At 42.4% G+C, this 24,970-nt stretch overlaps 1 protein-coding gene across 1 annotated transcript in view; it reads right to left on the reverse strand.

The window, feature by feature from the left end:
- FAM171A1 (family with sequence similarity 171 member A1) overlaps positions 1-24,970 on the reverse strand; it is a 113,331-nt gene that overhangs the window by 34,593 nt on the left and 53,768 nt on the right. The window contains exons 2-5 of the mRNA XM_075827656.1: positions 22,981-23,208; positions 20,846-20,938; positions 4,895-5,053; positions 2,887-3,063 (exon numbers count right to left, since the gene is read on the reverse strand). Coding sequence (XP_075683771.1) covers positions 2,887-3,063; positions 4,895-5,053; positions 20,846-20,938; positions 22,981-23,208 — 657 coding nt within the window. The remainder of the gene's footprint in view (positions 1-2,886; positions 3,064-4,894; positions 5,054-20,845; positions 20,939-22,980; positions 23,209-24,970) is intronic.

Consider the following 24,970-nt stretch of genomic DNA (forward strand, 5'->3'; position numbering starts at 1 on the left):
AAAACAGCCTGAAAAACCGCCTGGAAAACCGCCTCAAAAATCACGTCAAAAACCACGTCAAAAACCACGTCAAAAACCACATCAAACATGAAAACCTCCAGGGTCAGTTTTTACAGGAGGAATTTTCCTCCTGCAAAAAACTCCGTGTGAACAGGGCCTTTGATTTACACATCATGCCGACCACTAGGTGCCAAATATTTTTTTTACTGTAACACAAACAATAATTAAGACAAAAAAAAAAACCTGAGAGCTTTAATGTGCATAAGTTTTCACCCCCTGAAAGTCACTACTTTGTGGAGCCAAATTTTGCAATTTCTCTTGGGGTTTGTCGCTATTAGTTTAGCACATCCAGACACTGGGATTTTTGCCCATTCTCCCAGGCAAAACTGTTGGCGCGCAGAGTCTTCATGTCATGCCACAGATTCTCAATTGGATGGAGGTCTCGGCCTTGACTCGGACATTCCAAAACATTTCAATGTCTCCCCTTAAACCCCTCGTGTAGCTTTATTAGTAGGTTTAGGGTCATTGTCCGGCTGGAAGGTGAACCTCTGTCCCAGTCTCAAATCCCTGGCAGACATAAACGGGTATCTCAAGAATTGCCCTGTATTTACTGCCACCCATCTTTCCTCCAATCCAGACCAGTTTTGCAGTCCCTGCTCCCCCACGATGATGCTGCCACCACCATGCTACACTGTGGGAATGGTGTTCTTGGGGTGATGGGAAGTGTTGGGTTTGCGCCACACATAGCGTTACCCACGATGGCCAAAAAGTTAAATTTTAGTCTCAGCTGACCCGAGAACCTTCTTCCATGTATTTGGGGAGTCTGCCACGTGCTGTTTGGCGAACTCAAAGTGCGTCTCCTGACGTTTTTCTTTAAGCAATGGCTTTTTTTATGGCCACTTTTCCATAATGCCCCAATCTGGGGAGTGTACGGCTTATAGCGGCCCTACGGATCCGAAGTGTTATGGCTAATACCTTTGTTGTACCTCGGATGAATGCCCTCCTTGCCCGGTCTAGGAGTGTTGGCGGGCCACCTTCTCTCATCAGGTTTGTAGTTGTGCCACATTCCATTTTATTATAATGGGTTTGTTGATGCGCTGTGGGATGCGCAAAGTTTGGGATATTCTTTTTTTGTAACCCAACCCTGATCCTTACGTCTCCACAACTTTGTCCCTGGCCTGTTTGGAGAGCTGCTTGGCCTTCATGTTGCTTCGTTTTGTTGCAGACTCCGGGGTCTTTCAGAACAGTTGTATTTATACTCACGTCATGTGACACTTTAATTGCACACAGTAAGGACCTTTTTCCACAAATCGTGTGACTTCTGAAGTTAATTGGTTTGACCAGATCTTCTTTAGGCCAGGACTCCACCTAGACTTTTTGTAGCGCAACTCATTGATTTTAACTATTGAGCTACAGCTGCAGTCCAAATGAACACTTTGAGTTGCGTGCAATCTTATGGACCGCAGCTGTCACTCAAGAGTTAAAATCAATCAGTAGCACAAGAAAGTGTCTCATTGTAGCCCTGGCCTTAGGGGGGTTTCATAGCAAAGGGGGTGAATACATTTGCATTTACAGTTTTTTAGTATTTATTTTTTTCCCTAAACAAGGCATTTTTCTCTTTCATTCCACTGTAAGGCCGAGTTCCCACGTAGCGTGAATACTGAAGATTTTCCACAACGGATTTCGATGCGGAAAATCCACAGCATAATACAGTAGCAGCAGAGTGGATAAGATTTGAACAAATCTCATCCGCACGCTGCGTAAATAAGTGGACAAACCGCTCAGAAATTTACCTGCGGTGCGGTCTTTTAATTCGCAGCATGTCCATTGTATTTGCGTAACCGGGGAGGTAAAACCCACAACAAATAGCAGATGTTGCGATTTTTGGAGGAAAAGCTGCGATTCCGCCGCAAATGTAAAAAAAATAAAAAAATTGCAATTTTAGAAAAAAAAATGTATTTTACACTTACCCAGAATTCTGTGCTTCTTTGTCCAGGCTGGTCTTCAGGGATGAAAAGTCATCCCAGGAGGCCAAGCTGTAGGACGGCAGAGGGAAGCATCGCTATGGCGACGGGTAAATATGATTTTTTTTTTACGTGCAGTTTTCTGCAGCGTACGCTCCGGCCGAAAAACCACCATAATTTGGCGCGTTTTTTCAGCCGGATAGCACTGCGGCGACCAGGGTGGATACACCGTGTACTTTTATTCAGCGTATCCGCCCTGTGTGAACATATCCCAACAATTTGTAATACATATAATCAAAATTAAAATCCACGTTGTAATGCAACCAAACAGAAAAAACACCAAGGACGAGGGGGGTGAATACTTTTGCAAGCCACTGTAAATAATGAAATGTAATTACAAAGTTACTCAACATTTTGTGCAGATTAATTCTAGATGTAAATTATGTTTTGAGGTGAACATATCTTAAGTATTCTGCACAGGAAGCTTAAAGGGGTTGTCCACTACTGAACAACCGAAGACCTATCCACCGGATAGGTCATCAGTATGTCATCGATGCGGGTCCGACACGCAGACCCCGCACCGTTAAGCCGCTACGGCTGCCTCTGGGCACCGGATTTTATGGCCCATTATGCGATGTACGGAGCCCGGAAGCAGTTGGCATAGTGGCCATGCTGCAGAACTGCAGGTCCGCTCCTATTCACTTGAATACAGTACTGCAGCTCGGCCGCTATTCTGTGACCAGAACCAACTGCTTCCGGCATGTACGTCCAGTGCTGGGTCAGCTTAACTGTTCGGCGTCCGGGTGTCGGACCCCCACAGATCATGGACTGATGACCTATCTGGTGGATAGGTCATCAGTTGTCCAGTTGTGGACAACCCCTTTAAAAACATTTGGGAAAAGTATACAGTAATACATCTTACCATGAAACTGGTCAAATCTCCACGCGGGCACATGTGCATGGTGTTTAAGGTTACTATGAGTCGGTAGAGGAACAGTCACATAGATTGGGCCTTGAACCAATATGTCCGTTTTATCACTGCCGAATAAATGGATACTGACAGCAGTGACGGGGGTGAGGTCAAACCGGCTGCTGTCCCCTGAAACAGACACACATAGATTATTAAAAGGAAGCATGACCACAGTATTATAGCCAGTATGAAACGTTTAGGAATGGTTCTAACTAGTGACCCTGGTCCAGGCATTGCGTTAGGATCAGAACACGTCATAGGCAGAAACTGCAGATTAAGCAGGAAAATGGTGACACATTTGGCGCACCTGGAGCGTGTTACCATGAACCACATATGACATTTCGCTTGCACGTCTTGCCAAGTCTTATTTAGCAGCACGATTGGAAAGGTCAGCTTCCTTATTCACTAAATCCCTAAACTACTTGGCTTGGACCTACTGGCAACTCTGTACTACTTGCAGACCTTCCAAGTAACAATTTCCACATATCCGTCTCATTGCTCGTAAAAACGCGATTGCAGCATAACCGCACTTTCTACTTCCATATGGACGAAAAAGCGACTGACAAATATACAAGACATTTGAACAATTTTTGATTTCAAAATTAAGTTATTTAGAACAAAAGGGAAAAGCTTCATAAAACACAAATTTAAAAGAAAATTGTAGTGCCCCCATGACGATCCTTCTTGATCTGTGCTTTGGCGGTCCAGCATTATGGGGATCCACATCACAGAACTTTAGAGCCGACATGTGTTAATATCAAGACCTATTCAAGCCTGTTAAGCCGACTGGTTATTCGAATCCATACAATTTCATTATGACAAGGTTTATCAAGAGAATTTTCAAGGATATGCCGTAAAGGTCTAAAATCTGTCCCCCGATCGGCTTTGGCGAGACGCCGCCGCACCCTGGTGGAGAGTGAATGCAGAGGTGACAGCACATGTGTGTGGATCGCTCCATTCACTTCCATGGGGGTTACGGAAACAGCCGAGCAAGCTGAACCACGATTACAATACAGGAGTCATGTGAAACGGGTTCAAAATGGATTCCTTTGAATCCAACTAAGGATCCCTACAACAGCCTAAAGATCAAGAGCAGGGCTTTATCCGAAAACTCCCATAGGAGTGGGGAGAGCTGAGCACATGAGCGGCCACCTCCGAATTCATTCTCCGTTTAAACAAAGTGCCCTCCTCACCAGGCTGGACAGGATCGGGGGACCCGCAACTATTAGACCTTTCTGGCATATCCTCGGGATATACCATAAATATCTAAGCTGGGAAAACCCCTTTAAACCCTACTGTTTTTATAGCAAGGTGGAACATCCATCCTATTGTAACCTAAAACAACCAAAATACATTGGGTATTAATTATTAAAAGCCCTTTAACACGGGACAATAATTGGGCAAACAAGCGTTCATATGAACACTCAATCCCGAATATTGCCCTGTGTAAACAGGGCAACGATCAGCCGATGAACGAGCAAACACTCGTTCATCGGCTGATCGTATTGTTTATGCAGAAGAAAATATTATCGTTGTCGGCAGCACATCTCCCTGTGTAAATATGGCCATGCTCTGCCGACATTATGGAAATGTATGGGGACGAACGATCGTAGTGACGATCGCTTGTCCCCATACATAACCAAGCATTGCTCCTTGTGAAAGGAGCAAACGAGCACCGATCAACGAGCTCAATCTCGTTGATCGGCGCTTGTTTGCATGGTCCATGTCGGGCCGTGTAATTGGACTCTCACGCCACCATGAAAATTGTGGGTAATGGGTTTTTCCATTATCTTCTATGGGTCCACCCAATCAAATACTTTTTGCAATCACTGAGATTCTATCCCGTTGAATTGCACTTTGAGAGAGACTCAGTGGAGCGCAAGCATGTCCGATCACATGAGGAAAGTAAGAAATGACTATTAAATTAAAATTGTAATAAAGAGATTGGCAGAGTTCCTACCTGATGAGTTTCCATCAGTGCCTTGTAAGTAAGGAAAACTCTCCACCTCTAAGGCAGTGCTGGCAGCAGTCAGAAATGCATTGAGATCTTTATAGGTAGAATTTCCCGGAAGTTCGAGGGCGCTTCTTGCAAAGTGGACTCGAGGCTGTAGACGTGACCCTGTAAGAAACACGAATATAATACAGCAGTCATGTAAAACGTGTTCAAAATAGATTCCTTTGGATCAAAATGAAGATCCCTGCACCAGCCAAAACGTCATATTATTGTTTTTCAAGAAAATCTGATTAATACAGCAAAAACATAGAAATGTAGGAGTTGAATGATGGCAGCCTCCTTGCCCCTTCTCTGCCCACAGCGTAAATCTTCAGCTCAAAGATAAAATGGCCCTTTAAGTAAAGCAAGAAACAGTTCTTGCCTTTGGCAATGTTTTTCCTGGTTCCTTTAGGACAACGATCACATCCCACCCTAGATCACGTCCCATTAAATATACAACTCCATGTGTTTGAGCCAAAATACAACCAATCACAAGTGGATTCATTGAGGAGTTGAAAGTTTGATTTGCAAACTATGATACCAAGACGGGGGAAAGCAGCTGTCAAACTGAACTTTCTCATCTCAGTCTGCATTAGTAATCAGATTTTCCGAAAAATACATTTAGGTGGACAACAGTCTTCCGCATAAAGTATCCAACTCTAGATATCTAAGTGTGAACTTATGTCTGTAAAACAACTATTGCTCACCAGTTTACTAGGTACCGGCGACAGCAATGATTCCTACCAGTATTCATCCATGTCAAATGCTTGATGAAAGGAAAATTCTTTAATAGGCTACATTCACATGAACGTGGCCAACCTCGGATGTGAAAAACTGCAGTTTTTCATGTCCGAGGTGCGCCCGTGCGGGACGCGTTATCACGCATCCCCCATATATTATGGTCTATGGAGGGATGCGTGAAAATGCAAGAAAACAAAAGGTGGTGTGAACGGCCCCATTGAAATACAGGAGACTGTGTGACGGCCGTTGTTTTAATGGCCGTCACACGGACGAGATACACGCTTGTCTGAATGAGCCCTTACACGGTTATTGCCCAGTATTTGCTATTCAATTTGGAGGAGATATAACGACTAATGGAAGCAGATTACCCAAAGAGGACCGCTCAGCTCTCCCGATACGTCTGGGGCATCTTTTCTTAGGCCTCTGCATAGTGTCATTCCTCTGTTATACCTCCTAGAAATGTATGAATAAATTGACAACTGTGCGTTACCATTCCCCTTGTCAATGGGACATGTTCCTACACATAGTCCATTCAGTGCTGACAGTTTCAGACTGTGTAAGTTGTCAATTTATTCATATATTTCCAGGACGACTAAGAGAAAACGGCACAATGTAGATTTCTAAGAAAATATGCTCAATACAAGTATTTACTAAAATCAGATGTCAGGAGAGTTTAGTAAACTTTAATCTATATACACCAGAATATCCCACAAAATTCAGAAACATACTAGTGTTAATGTAGTTCTGACGGAACTGGCCTTGATATATAGGTACATTTGTGTGGTAACTGGTGCTGTAAGGCTAGACAACACACCACTTATGCCCCATGCACACGGCCGTGCCCATAATCACGGCCTGCGATTGCGGGCACGGGCCGGCTGCTGACAGCTGCCCGTATTTTCGGGCCGAGCACGTATAACACGAAAAAATGGACATGCTCTATAATTCCCGGCACAGTTCTACGGCACGGACACCCATCCGTAGCGATACGGAAAGGTGTCCGCGGCCAAACTGAATGGGTCCGTAACTGTGGACCGTATTACAGTCCGCAATTACGGAGAATTTTTACGGTCGTGTGCATGGGGCCTTAAAAAGGATCTGTCACTGGTTTATTAATTGAACCTAACAACGAACCAGATGGGACATATCCCTTAAGAAAATATTGTACTCAATATAAAAAGCACAAAAAATATCTTTATTAAATATAATGACAAAATAACACAGTAATAGAAAAAGAGAGATAATACAGCATATACGGAGACATATACAGCAGGGTCAGATAGAAAAGACCATGACCAACAGAATCAACCATATACTAATGATCACTCACACGCTCAAATAATATCCAATAATAACACAAGCCCAGGGGTGTGTAATATAAATCCCACATGTAGCAAATAGAAATGAGAAGGTGGCCTGTACAATATCAGAGCCTATACAAAAAGGGGAGGGCAGGATAACATGTGGCAGCATGCATATAATGATAATACGTCAGAGCCAGCACAAAAAGGGTGCAGATAAATCGATATGTATACAATAATACGTATAAAGACAACGCAGTATAACTTAATAGATATATGTATACTGCTAGATAGGAGTCAGCACAAGAAAAGAGTGTAGCTATTGACGTATATCAAGAGATAGTGTAGCTCAGATAGCTATAGAAAAATGCAGCTGCCATAGTTAGACAAAATAGCCCAAAAGTCAGTATAGGTTTAGCAAAAGCACATACACATACCCTGAGACATGTTGAAAGAGCGTGGAGGATCAGAAGATCTGGGTGAACAAGCGCCTCTGGTTTATTAATTCCCTATTTCCTAACTAATCTAATCGGCACTATGACGCTGATAACTAGTGTGATTTGTTTTCAAAAACATTTATTACTTGCAAAGTTATGAGCATTTTTCTAAATATGTAAATGTGACTGTAATAGCCAAATAGGAGGTGACTCTTTTCACTCTAAGCGGTGTAATGTTTTCTGTATGATGCTGTCCAATCAGCTTACAGCTTCTCCTCCTTCCCTGCCCTGCAACACAGCCTGATCATATAGTATACAGCTTCCATTCCCGACTGTGTTTTCAACTGGTGAGATCTCCAGATAGAATTGCAACCCTGGTGTAATATGAAAGATTAGAATCTCCTCTTTCATATGACACCAGAACTGCTGTTCTAGGGGGTCCACAGCTGGAGACATGGCTATTTGAAGTGATCCCCCTTCCCTCCAGCCTCAGTCTCTCACACTGTGTGAAGCAGCTTCATGCGGATAGGACGGCGTCCGAGGCTGTGAGGAGGCTCCACCTCCGGAGAATGGTTGTGGTGACGCCCACTTGTCTAGTATAGGCTCATTTGCAGATTTAGAAAAAAGCTCATAACTTTTAAAATAATACAAATTTTGGGACACAATTTTCACTATTATTATCAGTGTGACGGCGCCTATTAGATTAGCGAGGAGATAGGGAATTACTAAACTAGTGACAGATCCTCTTTAAGTGCAATAAGATTGAAGTATTTTTGGAAAATTTAGAATGTGAGAAAATCTCGTTGTTGCCAAACTAACAAAACTTTACTGTACAAAGTAGAACATGGCTGAATAGTGAAGGATGTAGAAAAGGAATCTGTTCTTTAAAGGGATGACACGCACATTATCTGGATAATTGTGACCATGCACAAGACATTTCTGTGGCAAAGGTCAAGCCATTTTTTATTTTATTTTTTAAACACCCTATTTTTACACCCTGTATGTTCGCTCGATATTACTCCCTTGAGAGTCTTGTAATAGCTTTACTGTAGAAAGACCCATAATATGCAGGAAGTTCTACTGATATGACATGTAAGGCAAAATTCACACAGGGTGTTATGATGCAGTTTTTGGCTCAGTTTTTTTTAACCAAAGCCAGAAGTTAATACAAAAGGAAGGAAAGACATGAAGAAAAGACGGATGTATCTCCTTTCTTGTGCGTCCACTTCTGTGTTTGGCTTAAAGTCAAAACTGCATCAATACGGTGTGATCATGGCCTAAAAGGTATGCAAAGAATAAGACAAAAAAAAAATACCTATAAATTTATAAAAACATTGTATACTAAACTGTGCAAAAATTCAGATTTTTCAGTAATTACGGATGAAATTGTGGACCCATTCACATCTATAGGCCACGGAGACCTTTCCGTATGTTTACAAATGTGCGTCTGGGCAGCAAAAGTGATCCACAAAATATAGAACATGTCCTATAGAAGTCTATGGGCGCTTCCGCAATTGCAGACGGCTACGGATGTGCATCCGCATTTGCGGACAGTAAAAACCCGTAGGCCGGGTTCCCACGTAGTGTAAACGCTGCAGAGTTTCCACAACGGAATTCTGTGTGGAAATTCCGCAACATTTACAGTAGCAGCAAAGTGGATAAGATTTAGAAAATCTCATGCCCACGTTGCGGAAAAAACCCTGCAGCGTAAACGTTTATTAATTTCACCAGCGGTGCGGAACTGAAACCCACAGCATGTCAATTTATGCTGCGTTTTCGTTGATTTTCTTTGCGGGTTTTCCCCATTGAATTCAAAGGGGATGCAAAACCCGCAACAGAAAGCCAAGTGTTGCGACCTTTGCGGTGGATTTGCACAAAAGCCGGTCAGGAAAATAAAAAAAATAAAAAAAAATCATACTTACCCAGAAGACCGGCCTCCTGGGATGTATCCCATGTGACTACTGCAGCCAATCACATGCTGCAGTGTCACATTAGAAGCGCCTTTTTTTCTGAGGCGGAAATTCTATTAGAAAAAACGCACCACAATGTGTTCCAGGTCGGATACGCTGCACAGTTTTTACGCAGCGTATCCGACCCGTGGGAACCAGGCCTTATGTTTACTGGCAACTGGATCGTGGACATTTTTGGTCTTTTTAGATCTGGTAAAACTGTGAAGTCTGGTTAAATTGTAAAGTGTTGCGGAAAAAGTTGGCGCTATATATATATAAACTATTCTTATTATCTGGTGATTATGTGGAGTTATGTACATGTAGACATTGGCATAGGTGACATGTATGAACTCTCCAAATCATGCACTTTTGTTTTTAGGAGCTATTGTGTATTTCTATTGTTATTTTTATTTTTTTACAAAACTTTCTATACAAATTTGCCTGAAGGTGCCCTTGATTATAAAGTGCTTTGTGTCATTTTTACAATGTGCCAGGTGTCTACTTTCAGAGACTGTATGGATGTGGAGGTACACTATGATTTTTATTTTATTTTTCAGGTTTTATTTGTGTATGTCAAATGTACAAAGCTTGCCTCAAACCCCTGGCAGCGAAAGGGTAAATTAAATGACACCTTTGAAAACAATTATTTATTTTTAAATAAAAACGTGTATCAGTGTGTTTGGTGCGACTTTGTAATTACATTTTATTTTTTTATTTTTTTTGACTTTGAGATACAGCTGCTTTGTGTCCTGTATACAGAGCAGCTGTATCTAGCACGGAAACCTGTATCCGTCAGGTCAGCGGCACTGACGGGTTCAGGGACAGCGGGTCAGACATGCAGGATGGAGCAGTGAGGGTATGTTCACACGCAATGTTTTCAGGTGTATTTATTTCGGGGCGTAAACGCCTCGAAATATGCTTAAAATATACGGTTGCTGAACGCCTACAAACATCTGCCAATTGAAATCAAATGGGAAAAACGGCGTTGTTACGATGGCGCGTAAAAAAACACTGCCTAAAAAGGAGCATGTCACTACTTGAGACGTTTTTGGAGCGGATTTTTATGGTGTCAATAGAAAAAGCGCTCCAAAAAAACCACCAAAAACACCTAGAAAAACCCCAAAACCTCTGTAATTTTCAGCCGTTTTACTTGTGCGTGTGAACATACTCTTACTGATCACATCTCACATCTAAGTTTATAACAGGTTTCAGCGCAAGATACAGCTGCTCTGTATAAAGCAGCTGTATCTCAAAAAGTAAAAATATAAAAACGTTATTTCAAAGTTGCACCAATCATACTAAGGGTATGTTCACATGGAGTTTTCTGCAGGCAGAAATATCTGCCTCAAAATTACAGGAATTATGAGGCAGATTTTGACCTGCCTGCACGTTCTTTGCCGGATTTTTCGGCCGCGGCCATGGCCAAAAAACAACATGAAAAACGCTTTCTCTGCCTCCCATTGATTTCAATGGGACATCAAAGACGGAACTGTGGGAAGAAAGAGCATGTCGCTCCCCTCCATGGCAAAAAACGCCGCCGCCTCGGTGCCTCCCATTGGAATCAATGGAAGGCGATTTCGTACGTTTTTTTTGTGGGATTTCCCCATCAAATAACTCAGTGTGAACAGGGCTTCATACACACTTTTATAAACAAAAAAAATATGTATTTTCTTTAAAGGCGTACATGGCCTTTAACCCCTCCCCCCTGCTTGGATTCTGGGCCCTAATGAGCAAGCAATTTTTATAGTTTTTCCATCGTCACATTTGAAGAGCTATAACATTTTTATTTTCGCGTAGACATAGCTGTATAAGGTCTTGTTTTTTGCGGGACAAGATGTATTTTTTAATAGCACCATTTTGGGGTACATATTATTTATTGATTAACTTTTAACAACTTTTTTTTTTGGGGGGAGGGGTAGAATTTTTTTTTTTACAATTCGCCACATTTTTTTGCATCCTAAATCTACGCCGTTTACCGTGTGGTATAAATAACACAATGACATTATTCAACGGGTTGTTACGATTGCAACGATACCAAATTTGTATAGTTTTTGTATGTTTTACTACTTTTACACAGTGAAAACACATTTTTTTCAAAGTTATTTGTTTTTGTGTCTCCATATTTGAAGAGCCGTAACTTTTTTTATTGTTCCGCCGATGCGGTTGTATGAGGGCTTTTTTTTTTGCCGGACGATTTGTAGTTTTTATTGGTACCATTTTGGAGTAGATGCGACTTTTTGATCACTTTTTAAATCACATTTTTGTCAGGATTCACAGAAAACAGCAATTTTTCCATTGTTTTTTATTTTATTTTTTACGTTGTTCACCGTGCGGGTTAAATAATGTAATAGCTTTATAGTCGGGGTCGTTTCGGATGCGGCGATACCAAACATATAACTTTTTTGCTTTATTTTGTTTTTTAAAATTGTAAAGCATTTTGTAAGGGGAAAAAGTGAGTTTTTCATTTTTTTCCACTTTTTTTATTAACTTTATTAAACTTTTTTTTTTACTTTTTTACTAGTCCCACTAGGGGACTTTAATATGCGATCATCCGATCGCTTTTATAATACACTGCAATACTTCTGTATTGCAGTGTATTACTGCCTGTCTGTTTAAAACGGACAGGCATCTGCTAGGTCATGCCTCTGGCATGATCAAGCAGGCATTTACTACAGGCAGACCTGGGGGCCTTTATTAGGCCGGCCCCGGTTGCCGTGGGAGACACAGACACTCTGCGATCTTATTGCCGGGTGTCGGTGAGATGAGAGGGAGCTCCCTCCCTCCCTCTCTCTAAAACCACTCAGATGTGGCGCTCGCTATTGAGCGCCGCATCTGAGGGGTTAAACGGGTGAGATCGATACGGATATCGATCTCAGCCGTTCGAGCAGGGAGGCCCCCAGCCCTCAGCTACCAGATGTAGCTTTAACGGCTCCCTGCTCTGTTTATTTATTCTGATGCAGCGCCGTGAAAAGGCATATACATCAGAATAAAGCCCATTAGTGGCCGCCGTGAAAAGGCGTATCAGCGGTCATTAAGGGGTTAAAGTAAATATAGGCCTGCTTTGCACCAGTTTTCATACATGAGAACTACTGTACCCCTCCCTTTGCAGTGGATACGCAGTATGTAAATAGCACTGACTGTGGTCCGCCTGTACAAATCACAAAAATTTGTGTCTGGGGAATAAAAACCACAGACCACTTATTTATGACCATAAACCCAAAGCCAAGTAGACGAAAAAGCAAAAAGGCAAATAAATAATCTCATTCCCGTCACGCTGTTCTTTTCCTACCAAATGGAGTTTTATGGCCAAATCCAATTTGCTGGAGGGACCAAAACCTGAGCTCTAAAAATAGGATTTCTGAGGTTGAAACAAAAAAAATTCTAAAAAAAAAACAAAAAAAACCCTTGTCCACATGGTAAAGCCACAGCCATATAAAGCTATGCATAGATATCACCGCTTCAGCGATATCCCCGGGCAATTAAACTATTTGCCGCAATACAATGTGGATCTGGGACAGACTTAGTCTGCAAAGCACATCAGCAATAAGTAGCAGGCAGGATTCCCAGACTTCTCCTAGTCGTCTCCTCACACTGAATACCTTATAACACCCTTCAATGGTACAGCCTGGCCATGCACTTTTATTACAAAAATCTGTTAAAAAAAATATATATATCAAAGCCCCGCACTGGCACCATTCATTTACATGCACAGTGTATTTTACATGTGGTTCTCATTAGTATAAAACACATACAATGCCTTCTGGGTCAAGCAGCTAAAAACTTCCCAGGAAACTGGCGCAGGACTTTATTAGTTAACTTCTGGCTGCAGCAGACACTACACACACAGGCTTTAATTAAAAAATGTGCGATTTAGACAATGACATCATCTTATTTAATTCATAGAGGTCTCGAAAGTATGACAATGACCATATATACCGTGTACAACCTGCCTGAAGCGTCGAACCTTTGGCGCTATTTTGCAGAGTATTTTTGCTAACTGCTTAAATAGTCGCTGTTGTTCAAAACAAACTTTGCATAAATCAATAGGACAAGCGAATATAAGAAACTTTGTAATATATCTTATTAGAGATAAATGCCTCTTTCTCCACTTATCAGGCTCCTTTCCTCCCCTCCCATCTAACTGTTCACTCACTTTGAATTCACTGCTTTTTCCTTCTCCTCAAGACAAGATGGATTATCGGCCCACTGAGGGATCAGATTACAGCTGCCCATAGTAGCCTATTGAGAGGGAAGGGGGGGGGGGGCAGAAGAGAGTGAGGGAAAAGGCAGAGACACACAACGCTGCTGCAGCTTCTTAGTAAGTGTTTTATTTCACCCAGTGCTGGAATCACAGCTACACTGCTTATTACTGCTGTATAATCTCCTCCATGCTGCTGCAGCTTCTATATATGTGATAGAGATAAGCGAGCAGGATTCTCCTCTTCTATGCGTGTAGTGTATAGAAAACATGATCGTAGTTAGGATCCGCCCACTAGTTCAGAGAAACCTGAAAATTTGAGAGATAGAGCTTGCAGAAGGTAAAACGTGCTACAAAATGCACAATACAAGTCATATACTGGTGTGAAATAGTGTTATTCCGCATGTACAGACATATGACAGCTTATTCTGAAAAGTCACCTGAAACCACAGGTACGCTTTAAATAGCAATCCCTTTCTTCCTATCACCACTTGGAGGTGATGACTGCAAATACATTTATCATAGAGGTTAATGGGGGCTGTATAAATCCTTATGCAGTTAGCTCCCCCTAGTGGTAGCGGCAGGTCAACAGAAATTCATCATGAAACTCTATGGCTGTGTGGAGGGATGCAAAGCTCTATCCCTATAAAAATAAAAAATAAATTGAACCTATTTATATTAAATAAAATTCAAGTTATAGGAACATTTACCTGTCTTAAAACTACCATCACTAAGCCCTGCACCATCCCAAACCACCAGAAATATTGTTTTAACCAGGGTTATCAATCGTCCGTAAAATTCCCAGTCTTTATAATGAGCGTATGGAATTTTGACATAACCAACATGCTTGGAAACCCCCCTTTAAAAATCTGTTTGTCCCTGCCTTTATATGTGTCAGGATGACTCCAGGATCTATTAAAAAAAGATCAAAAAGGCCAGCCACCTCTTTATTTCACTTGAAATTAGTGAACAGGGGTCAGGGGGATCAGTTCTTCCGATAGGTGAGGGCAGGGCCGGCCTTAGGATAGATGGCGCCCTGTGCGGAATTTTCTTTCGGCACACCCTGTATATTGTGTGATACAGCCCCCACCTCCCTTTTGAAGGCATTGCCCCCCACTACCCCCTTGTACAGTGCCATACAGCCCCCCACTTCCACTTTGTATACAGTGCCATACAGCCCACCTCCCCTTGTAGACAGTGACCCCCACACAAATGAAACAAAAAAATATATACTCAGCTAGGCGCCGTTCCCCCAACGAACGGAGTTGCTCCACAACACCGATAGGATCCTTGCGTAGGCCAGAGTGATCCAGTGACGTCATCGCGGCGGCCTGCGCAGGGATCCTGTACCTGCGCCTGATAGGCTACAGGCTAAATGGCCTGTAGCCTAGTAAATGGTAGAGCAAAGAGATACCTTCCTGCTCTGCCATAGTGTTCAATAGTATCTCCATCCTAAGGACACTGATACTATTGAATGTGGCGTCGCTACCGCAGTAGCAGCTATTAGCGGCGCCACCGGGCTGCACAGGCCCCCTCAGGCCACTGGGGGCCGTAGCAGCTGCTTTTGTGGTAGTTACACCGAGAGCAGAGAAAAAGCGCCTGGGCGGAAAGGCAGCTGCAGAGTTGCCTGGCCCAGGTGCTTCAGAAAGACAAGCAGGGGAAGGGAGCTGGCGCAGCGCCCCCTTCCACATGCTGGAGCGATGCGCCCTGGATGAGGGTCTAAAGGTGGGATCCACGCATCATGGAATATTCGGTGGATATGCCATAAATGCCTAATATAGGAACACCCATATCAAGGCCAGGAGGTCTGCCATCTTTGTACTCCAAAGGCGGGGCTTAATAGAAGCCTGTGAAATCATGATATAGTGCAAAAAATTAGTATTTCAACATATTGTGCAAGCGATCCAACGATCACTGGTTCAAGTCCCCTAGGGTTTCAACAAAAAAAAACTAACTATTTTTATTAATGTACAAAATCATTTTTCCCCTTAAGCAATATAAAAAAAATAAAATGATCATAACTGGTATCGCCGCATCCGTAAAAGTCTGCACTACTACAACATCTTTTAAAAAACAAAAAACAAACACCAGAATCGCTATTATTTGGGGACCTAATGTCCCACAAAAGATGTAATAAAAAGTATTATGTACCCCAAAATGGTGCCAATTAAAACTACAACTCACGCCAGAAAAAAAGAAGAATCCCTCCCACCGCTCAATTAACGGAAAAATTGAAATGTTTTGACTTTCAGAATATGGTGACAGAAATCTATTTTTTTTAATAGTATTACCCTTAAAAGTAGTAAAACATAAAAAAAAATAAAAAATATAAATTTGTTATCGCTGTAATCGTACTGAACCGCAGGATAAAGTTAACATGCAGTTTTTATTGCACAGAACGCCATAAAAACTAAACCCAAAAAACAGTGGAGGAATCACCATTTTCTTCCCATTCCACCCCACAAAGAGTTTTTGGCCAGTTTCCCAGTACATTATATGGTACAATAAATGGTGTCATGGAAAACTACAACTTGTCCGAAAAATCGACAGGAAAAAAAAAAGTTATGGCTTTTGGAGGGTGAGGAAGAGAAAGCAAAAATAAAAATCAGAATAATGGCTATGGCAGGAAGGAGTTAATGACAGCAAGCAGAGATCTTGAAAACCATGAGGAATTGATACAGAAAGTGTAATGGAAAATTGTAAAACTTTTCATAATACAAAAGAATAACATTTACTTGCTAGACTGGAATACCCACTTTAAAATGTACAGCGTGTAGAATATTTTGATTATTGGTGTTGTAACCCCCGTGTGTTACTTCCCATCATTCTCTCCGTTCACATAGCTGCGTTCATAATTCTGCTGGTTGGCCTTGGAAACAGACAGCAGTATATCTCCACCCGTCAGTCAGACATGTGACTAACCGCATAGCTCTGTGTACAGCCGGTCATATACATTACGGCAGGTCGGCTCACGATCTATTGTATAATGGGCGCCTCCTGAGTTCGTGAAAAGAAGGATCCGGCCCTTTTGGATTTTAACATGCCTCATTCTTTTGTTCTCATAAGAGATAAGCAGCTGTCAGAGGGGTCTGGCATTTCCCCCTCCCCTTTAGGGTATGTTCACACAGGGCGGATACGCTGCATAGAAGTACACAGCGCATTCGCCCAGGACCCCACTGGGAATTCCGGCCAAAGAAACGCACCAAATTGCGGTGCGGTTCTTCGGGTGGAAGTTCCAAAGCGGAGAGCAGCGCTAGAAAAAAAACCAAAAAAAACACGTTCATACTTCCCCCGGGCCGTAGTCATGGTGATACATCCCTCCGTTGTCCGAGAAGTCCGGCCTCCTGCAGCCTGTGATTGGCTGCAGCAGTCACATGGGATGAAACATCATCCCAGGGGGCCGGCCTGGACGGAGAAGTATGGAGAGCGGGGTAGGGATGAGATTTTTTTTTTTCCTGAGATGTGATTTTTGCGATGGAATCATGGATTTTCCACCACAAAAATTGCAACATTTGCTATTTGTTGTGAATTTTACCCTCCCATTGAATTCAATGGGGAAAACCCACAACAGAAAAACAGCGATTCCAAAGCCTAAAATTGACCTGTTGTGGATTAAATAAAAACGCACCGAAGGTTAATTTATGAACGTTTTTTCAGCGTATTATTTACGCAGTGTGTGGATGAGATTTGTCCAAATCTCATCCACTCTGCTGCGACTGTATTACGTTGCGGATTTTCTACAGTGAAATACGTTGCGGGAAATCCGCAGTACTCATGCTACGTGTGAACATACCCTTAGGACAAACATGTACGTGCGGCTGATCCAAGCAGGCATATTCACATGGAGTCGAAAGAGATAACGGTCGGCTGGACTAGCATTTGGCCGACATCGGTCTTATGTGTAGGGCCAGATTTACCATCAGGAGCTCCCACAATGCATTGCTCTCTAATAACAGAAAACCGGCAGAATTCTGAGTTTTTACTTTTGACATGAAAGTAGAAGAAAACGTCTTATAACTCAAGATCAGTAGAAGAGAAGAAAAGCCAAGTGTCTGCAAAACTTCATGTAAGTGGACTTTTGCTAAAAACAAACTAGTTAAAAAAAACAAAGAAAAAAACAAAACAAAAAAGCACAAACACAAAAAAAAAACAAAAAAACCAACAACAACTTGAGAAGAACAAGAATAACACGGCAACATTCCCATGATGGTCCCATGAACCCGTGTCACATGAGACATCACGTTAGCAATTCCCACTCCGCTCCGCATTGTTCAGTCATCACAAAGAGAAGTTGTATTTTCAGCCGACCCTTGATATTTCCTGAGGGAGAATCCGGCATGTTCCTCCGCAGCGCGTCAGTAAATGTATTTATTTTTGCTTTTTTACTACCAGAAGGCAGCGCCTAGTAAAAAGCAGAGTTTTATTTTTTCACTGACCTCAAAATAACTTTGGGAAAAAAGCGTCCAGATGTTTAGCAGCCAAAAGGCTTAGGGATGGCTGAAGCGAAGTCCTGGAACGCTTCATAAATGGACATGTGGTTATCCCATCACTAACACAAGTGTTCACTAATCCAGCGGGAAAATCTACGGGGTCAATTATTTAAAGGGAAAATGACATTTTTAAACTATTTTGAATATTCCATTGCTAAAATCGATATAAAATTTTGCGTAATTGTAACTAGTTTTTATTTGTCTTGTACAGATTCGGAGTTCTTCTAGAGTCACATCTAAATTGAAAACTCTGGATTTTACATGGGAGCAGTGAATTGTGGGAGTTTAAATGACAGGTACACGGTTTGAGCTTAGGCTACGTTTAGGATATGTAGGAAGTACTTCCCGGTGTATACCTTGACATGCCTATAGATTTGACATACATTTGGCCGGTATACTGTGCAGTTGACTATGCGATTACAATACAACGGGATCCTGCACAAAAGCAAACAAACGAAAACACTACGGTATCGTTTATATTGATTTTTTTTTTAATCGGAAGTCAATGCCAGACATATGAAATTGTATAGATTATGCAAGTATAGGCGTTGCTTCCATATGGGTCATACATTCAACAGCACCTGTCAAATGGGCACACCGATCATGGTGTGAACAAAGCCATGCTGTTAGGTCACATGTCTGACTGCTCGGTGTAGCGAATAAGCTGTCTGTTACTAAGGGCAACTAGCAGAATTTAAAAAGGCAGCTACGGATATAAATGGAGTGAGGCGAGAGAGAGAGAGGGACAGAGAGAGAGAGCGAGAGAGAGAGCGAGAGAGAAAGGGAGAGAGCGAAAGGGAGAGAGCGAGAAAGGGAGAGCGAGAGCGAGAGAGAGAGAGAGGGAGAGCGAGAGCGAGAGCGAGAGCGAGAGCGAGAGAGAGAGGGAGAGCGAGAGCGAGAGAGAGCGAGAGCGAGAGCGAGAGCGAGAGAGAGAGCGAGAGAGAGAGCGAGAGAGAGAGCGAGAGAGAGAGCGAGAGCGAGAGAGAAAGGGAGAGCGAGAGAGAGAGAAAGGGAGAGCGAGAGAGAGAGAAAGGGAGAGCGAGAGAGAGAGAAAGGGAGAGCGAGAGACCGAGAGAGAAAGGGAGAGCGAGAGACCGAGAAAGGGAGAGCGAGAGACCGAGAAAGGGAGAGCGAGAGACCGAGAAAGGGAGAGCGAGAGACCGAGAAAGGGAGAGCGAGAGACCGAGAGAAAGGGAGAGCGAGAGACCGAGAGAGAAAGGGAGAGCGAGAGACCGAGAGAGAAAGGGAGAGCGAGAGACCGAGAGAGAAAGGGAGAGCGAGAGACCGAGAGAGAAAGGGAGAGCGAGAGACCGAGAGAGAAAGGGAGAGCGAGAGACCGAGAGAGAAAGGGAGAGCGAGAGAGAGAAAGAAAGGGTGAAAGAGTGAAAGAAAAAAAGAGAGACAGACCTACAGAGAGAGACAAAGATAGAGAAAAAGAGCCAGAGAAAGAGAGACCTACAGAGAGACGGAAAGACAAAGACAGAGATATTGATTTATTTGATCCTTATTAGAATGTTGTTTTAACGCTTTCCTTTCCAAAGTGCTTAGAAAGAACCCTGGTCCCCATATGCAGCATCACTGATAGCCGTTCTATAACCATGAGATCACCGTGACCAGGGAGAGGGGTGAACATATTCAAAACTAATACAAATCCCTCTAAGTGGACAATTTTAGGGATCGTATTCCTAAAAATAAATTTGACTTTAAAAACAGAGATCACGTTCTTGTTTTGACAACCTGCTTCCCGCAATAAGTTTATTTGTGTGACAGATTTTAGTTTCTTCCATTAACATTTCAAATACCTCCAGTGAATTTATTAAATAAACCGTTTTTAGATCTACTGAAGCTTCACCCAAAACAAAAAGGCCGAACATGAAAGAAGAGCTGGTGGGGTGTAAGACTCCCTACATCTAGAATGAGCGGGCTCCTCATTATGCGGATTCATTGCAGTCTTCAAGCTGTTTAGGGGTAAACTCGTCACAGTGTGTGACAAATTATTAATTAAAACTTATGCAAATTATCCACTTATTTATTACAGTACTACATTCACACGAACGTAGCCCACCACGGATGTGAAAAACTGCCGTTTTCCACGTCCAAAAGGTGCACCCGTGCAGGACGCGTTGTCACCGACTAGAGAGTCTTTGGAGGGATGCGGGACACGCAGTAAAATAGGAAATGTCCTATTTTTCAACAGACCCGTCACACGCTCCGTTGAAACAACGGTCGTGTGAATGGCCCCATTGAAATACATGGGTACATGCGACGGCCGTTGTTTTAACTGCAGTCACACGGACGAGATTTTCGTGTGAATGAGCCCTAAAGGAAAGAAAACCAGTGATCACATTGCAGTACAGAGCTTCCAGATTCGATCGTACATCTTCATAAGCTTATAACATCCTCAGACTGTCACGCGACTAGTAGTAGTGTGCTGCATGCTCAGAGACCACATGGCAGCGCTGTTTTTGGGTCGTACAGGTAAAAACACGCCGGCGCGAAAAAAAAAACTTGGCAAGTATGGTCACCCTTAAAGGGGTATTCCCATCTTAGATATTTATGGCATATCCTGTGGAAGTGGACAATACCCCTTTAAATGCAAGAGTTCATGAGGCAGTGGTCTCCATCTTTCGTAGACTTAAATTAAAACAAGAAAGGGGTTGTCCAGTTTAGAAAACCCATTTCCATATACTCTATTGGGGAGTCCTAATTTTCCCTAGAACAGAGCAGAATGTTTTCCCAATTACAGGGAAAAATTATAATCAGGCCAGGTAATTTTTTACTTGTACAGACCCATTCACCCACCTTGAAATCCTGAGACTATCTGCACGACATCATCATAGACCATTAGGGTAGCCGACCGCTCAGGCAGTAAACCGAGGCTTAGAGAGGAAAACACTGTAGGGGAGGTAAGAAATAAACAATGGAAATATTTAGCAATTTTAAAAATTATTAAATGAATCAATTAAAAACGGCTGCCAATACTGGTTGTACCCATGTTTCAGGACCCAGGGGACACCGGCTACGGCACCAACAGGAGTACAAGCGGATTAAACTAGGGACTGCTGGACATGATGTCACCATGAATGAATTGTTTGCGTATAGACGGCTCAATAACATTTTTACAAATTTCATGGTTACCAGAAGTTTAATTTTTTTGATGTCTTGTATGCATTTAAAGAGGTTGTCCTATAGATGGGGCGCATACGTCGGCCGTAGTTCAAACAAGAAGTGGGAACATAGCCTAATTAAAGTGTAACTAAACGTTCAAAAAACTTCTGACACGTCATAGTGACATGTCAGAACTTTTGAACAGTAGATCAGTATAAATGACTTCAATATGAAAAAAAATAATTATGAATGTTTTGTTTTTTTAAAAATAATAAACATATTTGGTATTGCTGCGTCCGTAACGACCCCACCTATAAATCGATTACGTTATTTTACCTGCACGGTGAACGCCGTAAAAATAAAATAAAATAAAAAACAAATGCCAGAATCGCTGTTTTCTGTTTATCCTGCCTTCAAAAAAATTTGATAAAAAGTGATCAAAAAGTCGTATGTACTCCAAAATGGTACCAATAAAAACTAGAAGTCGTCATAGAGCTGCATCGGCGTAAAAATACAATTATTATGGCTCTTAAAACATGGCGACGCAAAAACAAATAATTTTGCAAAAAAAAAAAAAAAAGAAAGAAGTGTTTTTACTGTGTAAAAGTAGTAAAACATACAAAATCTATATAAATTTGGTATCGCCACAAACGTAATGACCCTCTGAATGAAGTTCTTATGTTATTTATACCGCACAGTAAACGGCGTAAATCTAAGACGCAAAAAAGAGTGGCGAAATGTATGGTTTTTTTTTCCATTACCCCCTCAAAAAAGTTAATCAATAAATTATATGTACCCCATAATGGTGCTATTAAGAAATACAACTTGTACAGCAAAAAACAAGACCTTATAACAGCTATGTCGTCGCAAAAATAAAAAAAAAGTTATAGCTTGGTAGGCTGGTCATTAAGAACTGTGGAAATGCTTAATTTTCCCTTGCGGTGGTGCTGCAGGGAAATGAAACACTTTATGCAGAGTTCCATCCCAGATTACAGCTGATCGCTGGGGGTCACAGCGGCGGAACACCCTGTGATCAGCTATGTTAATTTGCATAAAATGTTTTCGTATTTGAATACTGGTAAAACAAACAGAATTAGTGTATAAAACAGTCTATGTCTATGTATCGAATTATCACAGGCCGGGAGTGCCCAGTCCTCCTCCCTATCAGTGCACTCAGTAATGGGGGGAGGGGGGGGGGGATACCCTCTGCACATTGTGCTGACACTACAGAGCGGACACCTGGAAATGAATCACCTTTCTGATCACTGGGACACCGATTGATCGTGAGAACAGGGTCCCAATCCCCCTGTTCCTCCTCACTGCGACATAGATTGGAGCGGCGGTCGAACATGCGCGCTGCTGCTCCATTCAAAGTCTGTGGGAATGATGGAAACAGCCAACAGGATCGGCGGGTGCATGCTCGACTGCTGATGCATTCACGTTCCTCCTCACTGCAAGGGGTCCAGTGGAGGAGGATCTGGGGGTTCGAAATCCCCGTTCTAATGACCGTCACCATTTTCAAGATCTCTGCTTGCTGTAATTTAATAGGAACCTTCATGGTTTACTTGCAGGGGATAAAAATGTGTCATGTGACGATGAGGTGCACCACTCGCGTTACAAGACACCACTCTGATTACTGTACTGTAACGAGTCATGCACCGGTGTGATCACCACATCAAACAGGACCAGTAAACAACGAAGGTTTCTATTGTATAACAGCAAACAGAGATCTTAAAATACATACAGAAAGTATACCGGCAAAATTGTATAACTTTTCATTATACAAAGAATGCTAAAAGAATGCTTATTTTAGACAAGTCATATCCTACCTGGTAAGCGGACTGGTCTCCAGGGCGCGGAGTTTGGCACATAGGCGTGTTTGGTGGCTGTGACAATCAGTTGACTTCCCAACTTGTACTGGAGTTTGATCAGCGCGGTCCCATCTGCACCAGTGGTCCCAATAGCTGCAGAGACTTGGTTGGCAAATATCTCTATGACGGCATTACTGAGTGGCTGGTGCGTACTGACGTCACTAACCTGGACTTTCAACGTCACCTCTGTAAAGGATAAATGTTAAAAAAAAAAAAAATTTTATATAAAAAAAAGGTAAAAAAAAATAAAAAAAGTGCGCAAACTTTACTTAAATAAATATTAAATTAAAAATAAATAAATAAATATTACACAATAAAATTACATGAAACGTAAGAAATGGTTAATACGTTAACTGTGTGTAGACCATTACCTATACTAATCTCTCCAATGTGGATTGTAGGGTGAATACCCAGTTTTATGATCCCGGTTTGAGAACTACTGGCTGGAAAACCTAACTCTTAGGCCTCGTTTACACGAGCGTGATATACGTCCGTGCGACGCGCGTGCTTTTCATGCGTGTCGTACGGACCTATGTTAGTCTATGGGGCAGTGCAGACAGTCCGTGAGTTTTGCGCAGCGTGAGTCCGCTGAAAAAAAACTCACGACATGTCCTTTCTTTGTGCGCTGTTCGCGCATCACGCACCCATTGAAGTCAATGGGTGCGTGAAAATCACGCAGGTCGCACGGAAGCACTTCCGTGCGAACAGCGTGGTTCGCGCAACAGCTGTCAAACTCTGAATGTAAACAGAAAAGCACCGCATGCTTTTCTGTTTACAAACATCCAAACGGAGTGTCACGCTGATGACACACTGAGCTGTTAAGTGCCTTGAACTACAACTCCCAACATGCCTTGAGGACCAGTGGCTGTAAGTGCATGGCAGGAGAGTTGTAGCTTCCCAACTGCTGGGGAGCCACAAGTAAGAAAACCTCGGTCTTAGAAAACACAGTTGGTGTCCACATAACCAAGGTGGCAATTTAAAATGTAAGAGATCCACAACACCAGACATAGTCCACGAACGAGTTTCTAATCTCACACAACTTAAAGTCTAGGGACCACAGGACTGTCATTTGAGGGGTGGTCTGCTTTTATAATTCTTTTTGTCAATGGTCACCTGATAATTAGCTCATCACAAGTTATGCTGCTGGAACCACCAGCGATCACTGTAATCTGTGGGGGAACCGAGCAGCGCCACCACAGGAGACATGAAGTATTACACAGTTCCTATTGAAATCAATAGGCCGTCCGTGTAATCCATGGACGTGTCGATTCCTCCAGAGAGAGGGTGTCCCCCCTATCCACTCTGAATGTCCTAATAGGGTATTTGAAAATGCGCTTTCTAAACCAGACATCCCCTTTTACATTATGGTGTATATAAATAGTCGCTAATTAAAATATTACATTACTCTGTTAGATTACTCAAAACATAATTTTTCAATTGGAATCATTAAAAAAATAAAAATAATATTCCTATGTCCAGATGTTGCGGTTACAATCTTGTTATAGCGCTCCCTAATGTTCTTTTGATTCCCCCTCAGTACCTAATGGGGGAATTATTAAACACTCTACAGCATAGAAAAGTCGCAATTTACGCAAAAACTAGTTCCGGATTAGCGTGAAGGGGTGGGGCAATCGCGGCCGGCAACAGATGCACCTAATTTATTAAAAGGCTTGTGCCTCTTAATAAATTAGGCGCATCTTACTCCAACATTTTTCCGATTCAGAATGGCTTATCAAACACGGGTCTTAATAAATTCCCAACGTTGTCCAGTGCTGGGGAGAATAAACCGATTCTAGTGCGCCAATTCTTAATGGTCGGCCTGCACTATAGTAGGAATCCCTCCGCTGCCCGTGTACAAGAGGATCCGGATAATGGGCCTGAGCTACTGAGCATGTGTGACCACCGGGACAGGACACATTAGGTGGACGTTCTGAGAAGAAATCAATAG

Source organism: Rhinoderma darwinii, chromosome 5 (assembly GCF_050947455.1).
Source record: "Rhinoderma darwinii isolate aRhiDar2 chromosome 5, aRhiDar2.hap1, whole genome shotgun sequence".
Lineage (NCBI taxonomy): Eukaryota > Metazoa > Chordata > Amphibia > Anura > Rhinodermatidae > Rhinoderma > Rhinoderma darwinii.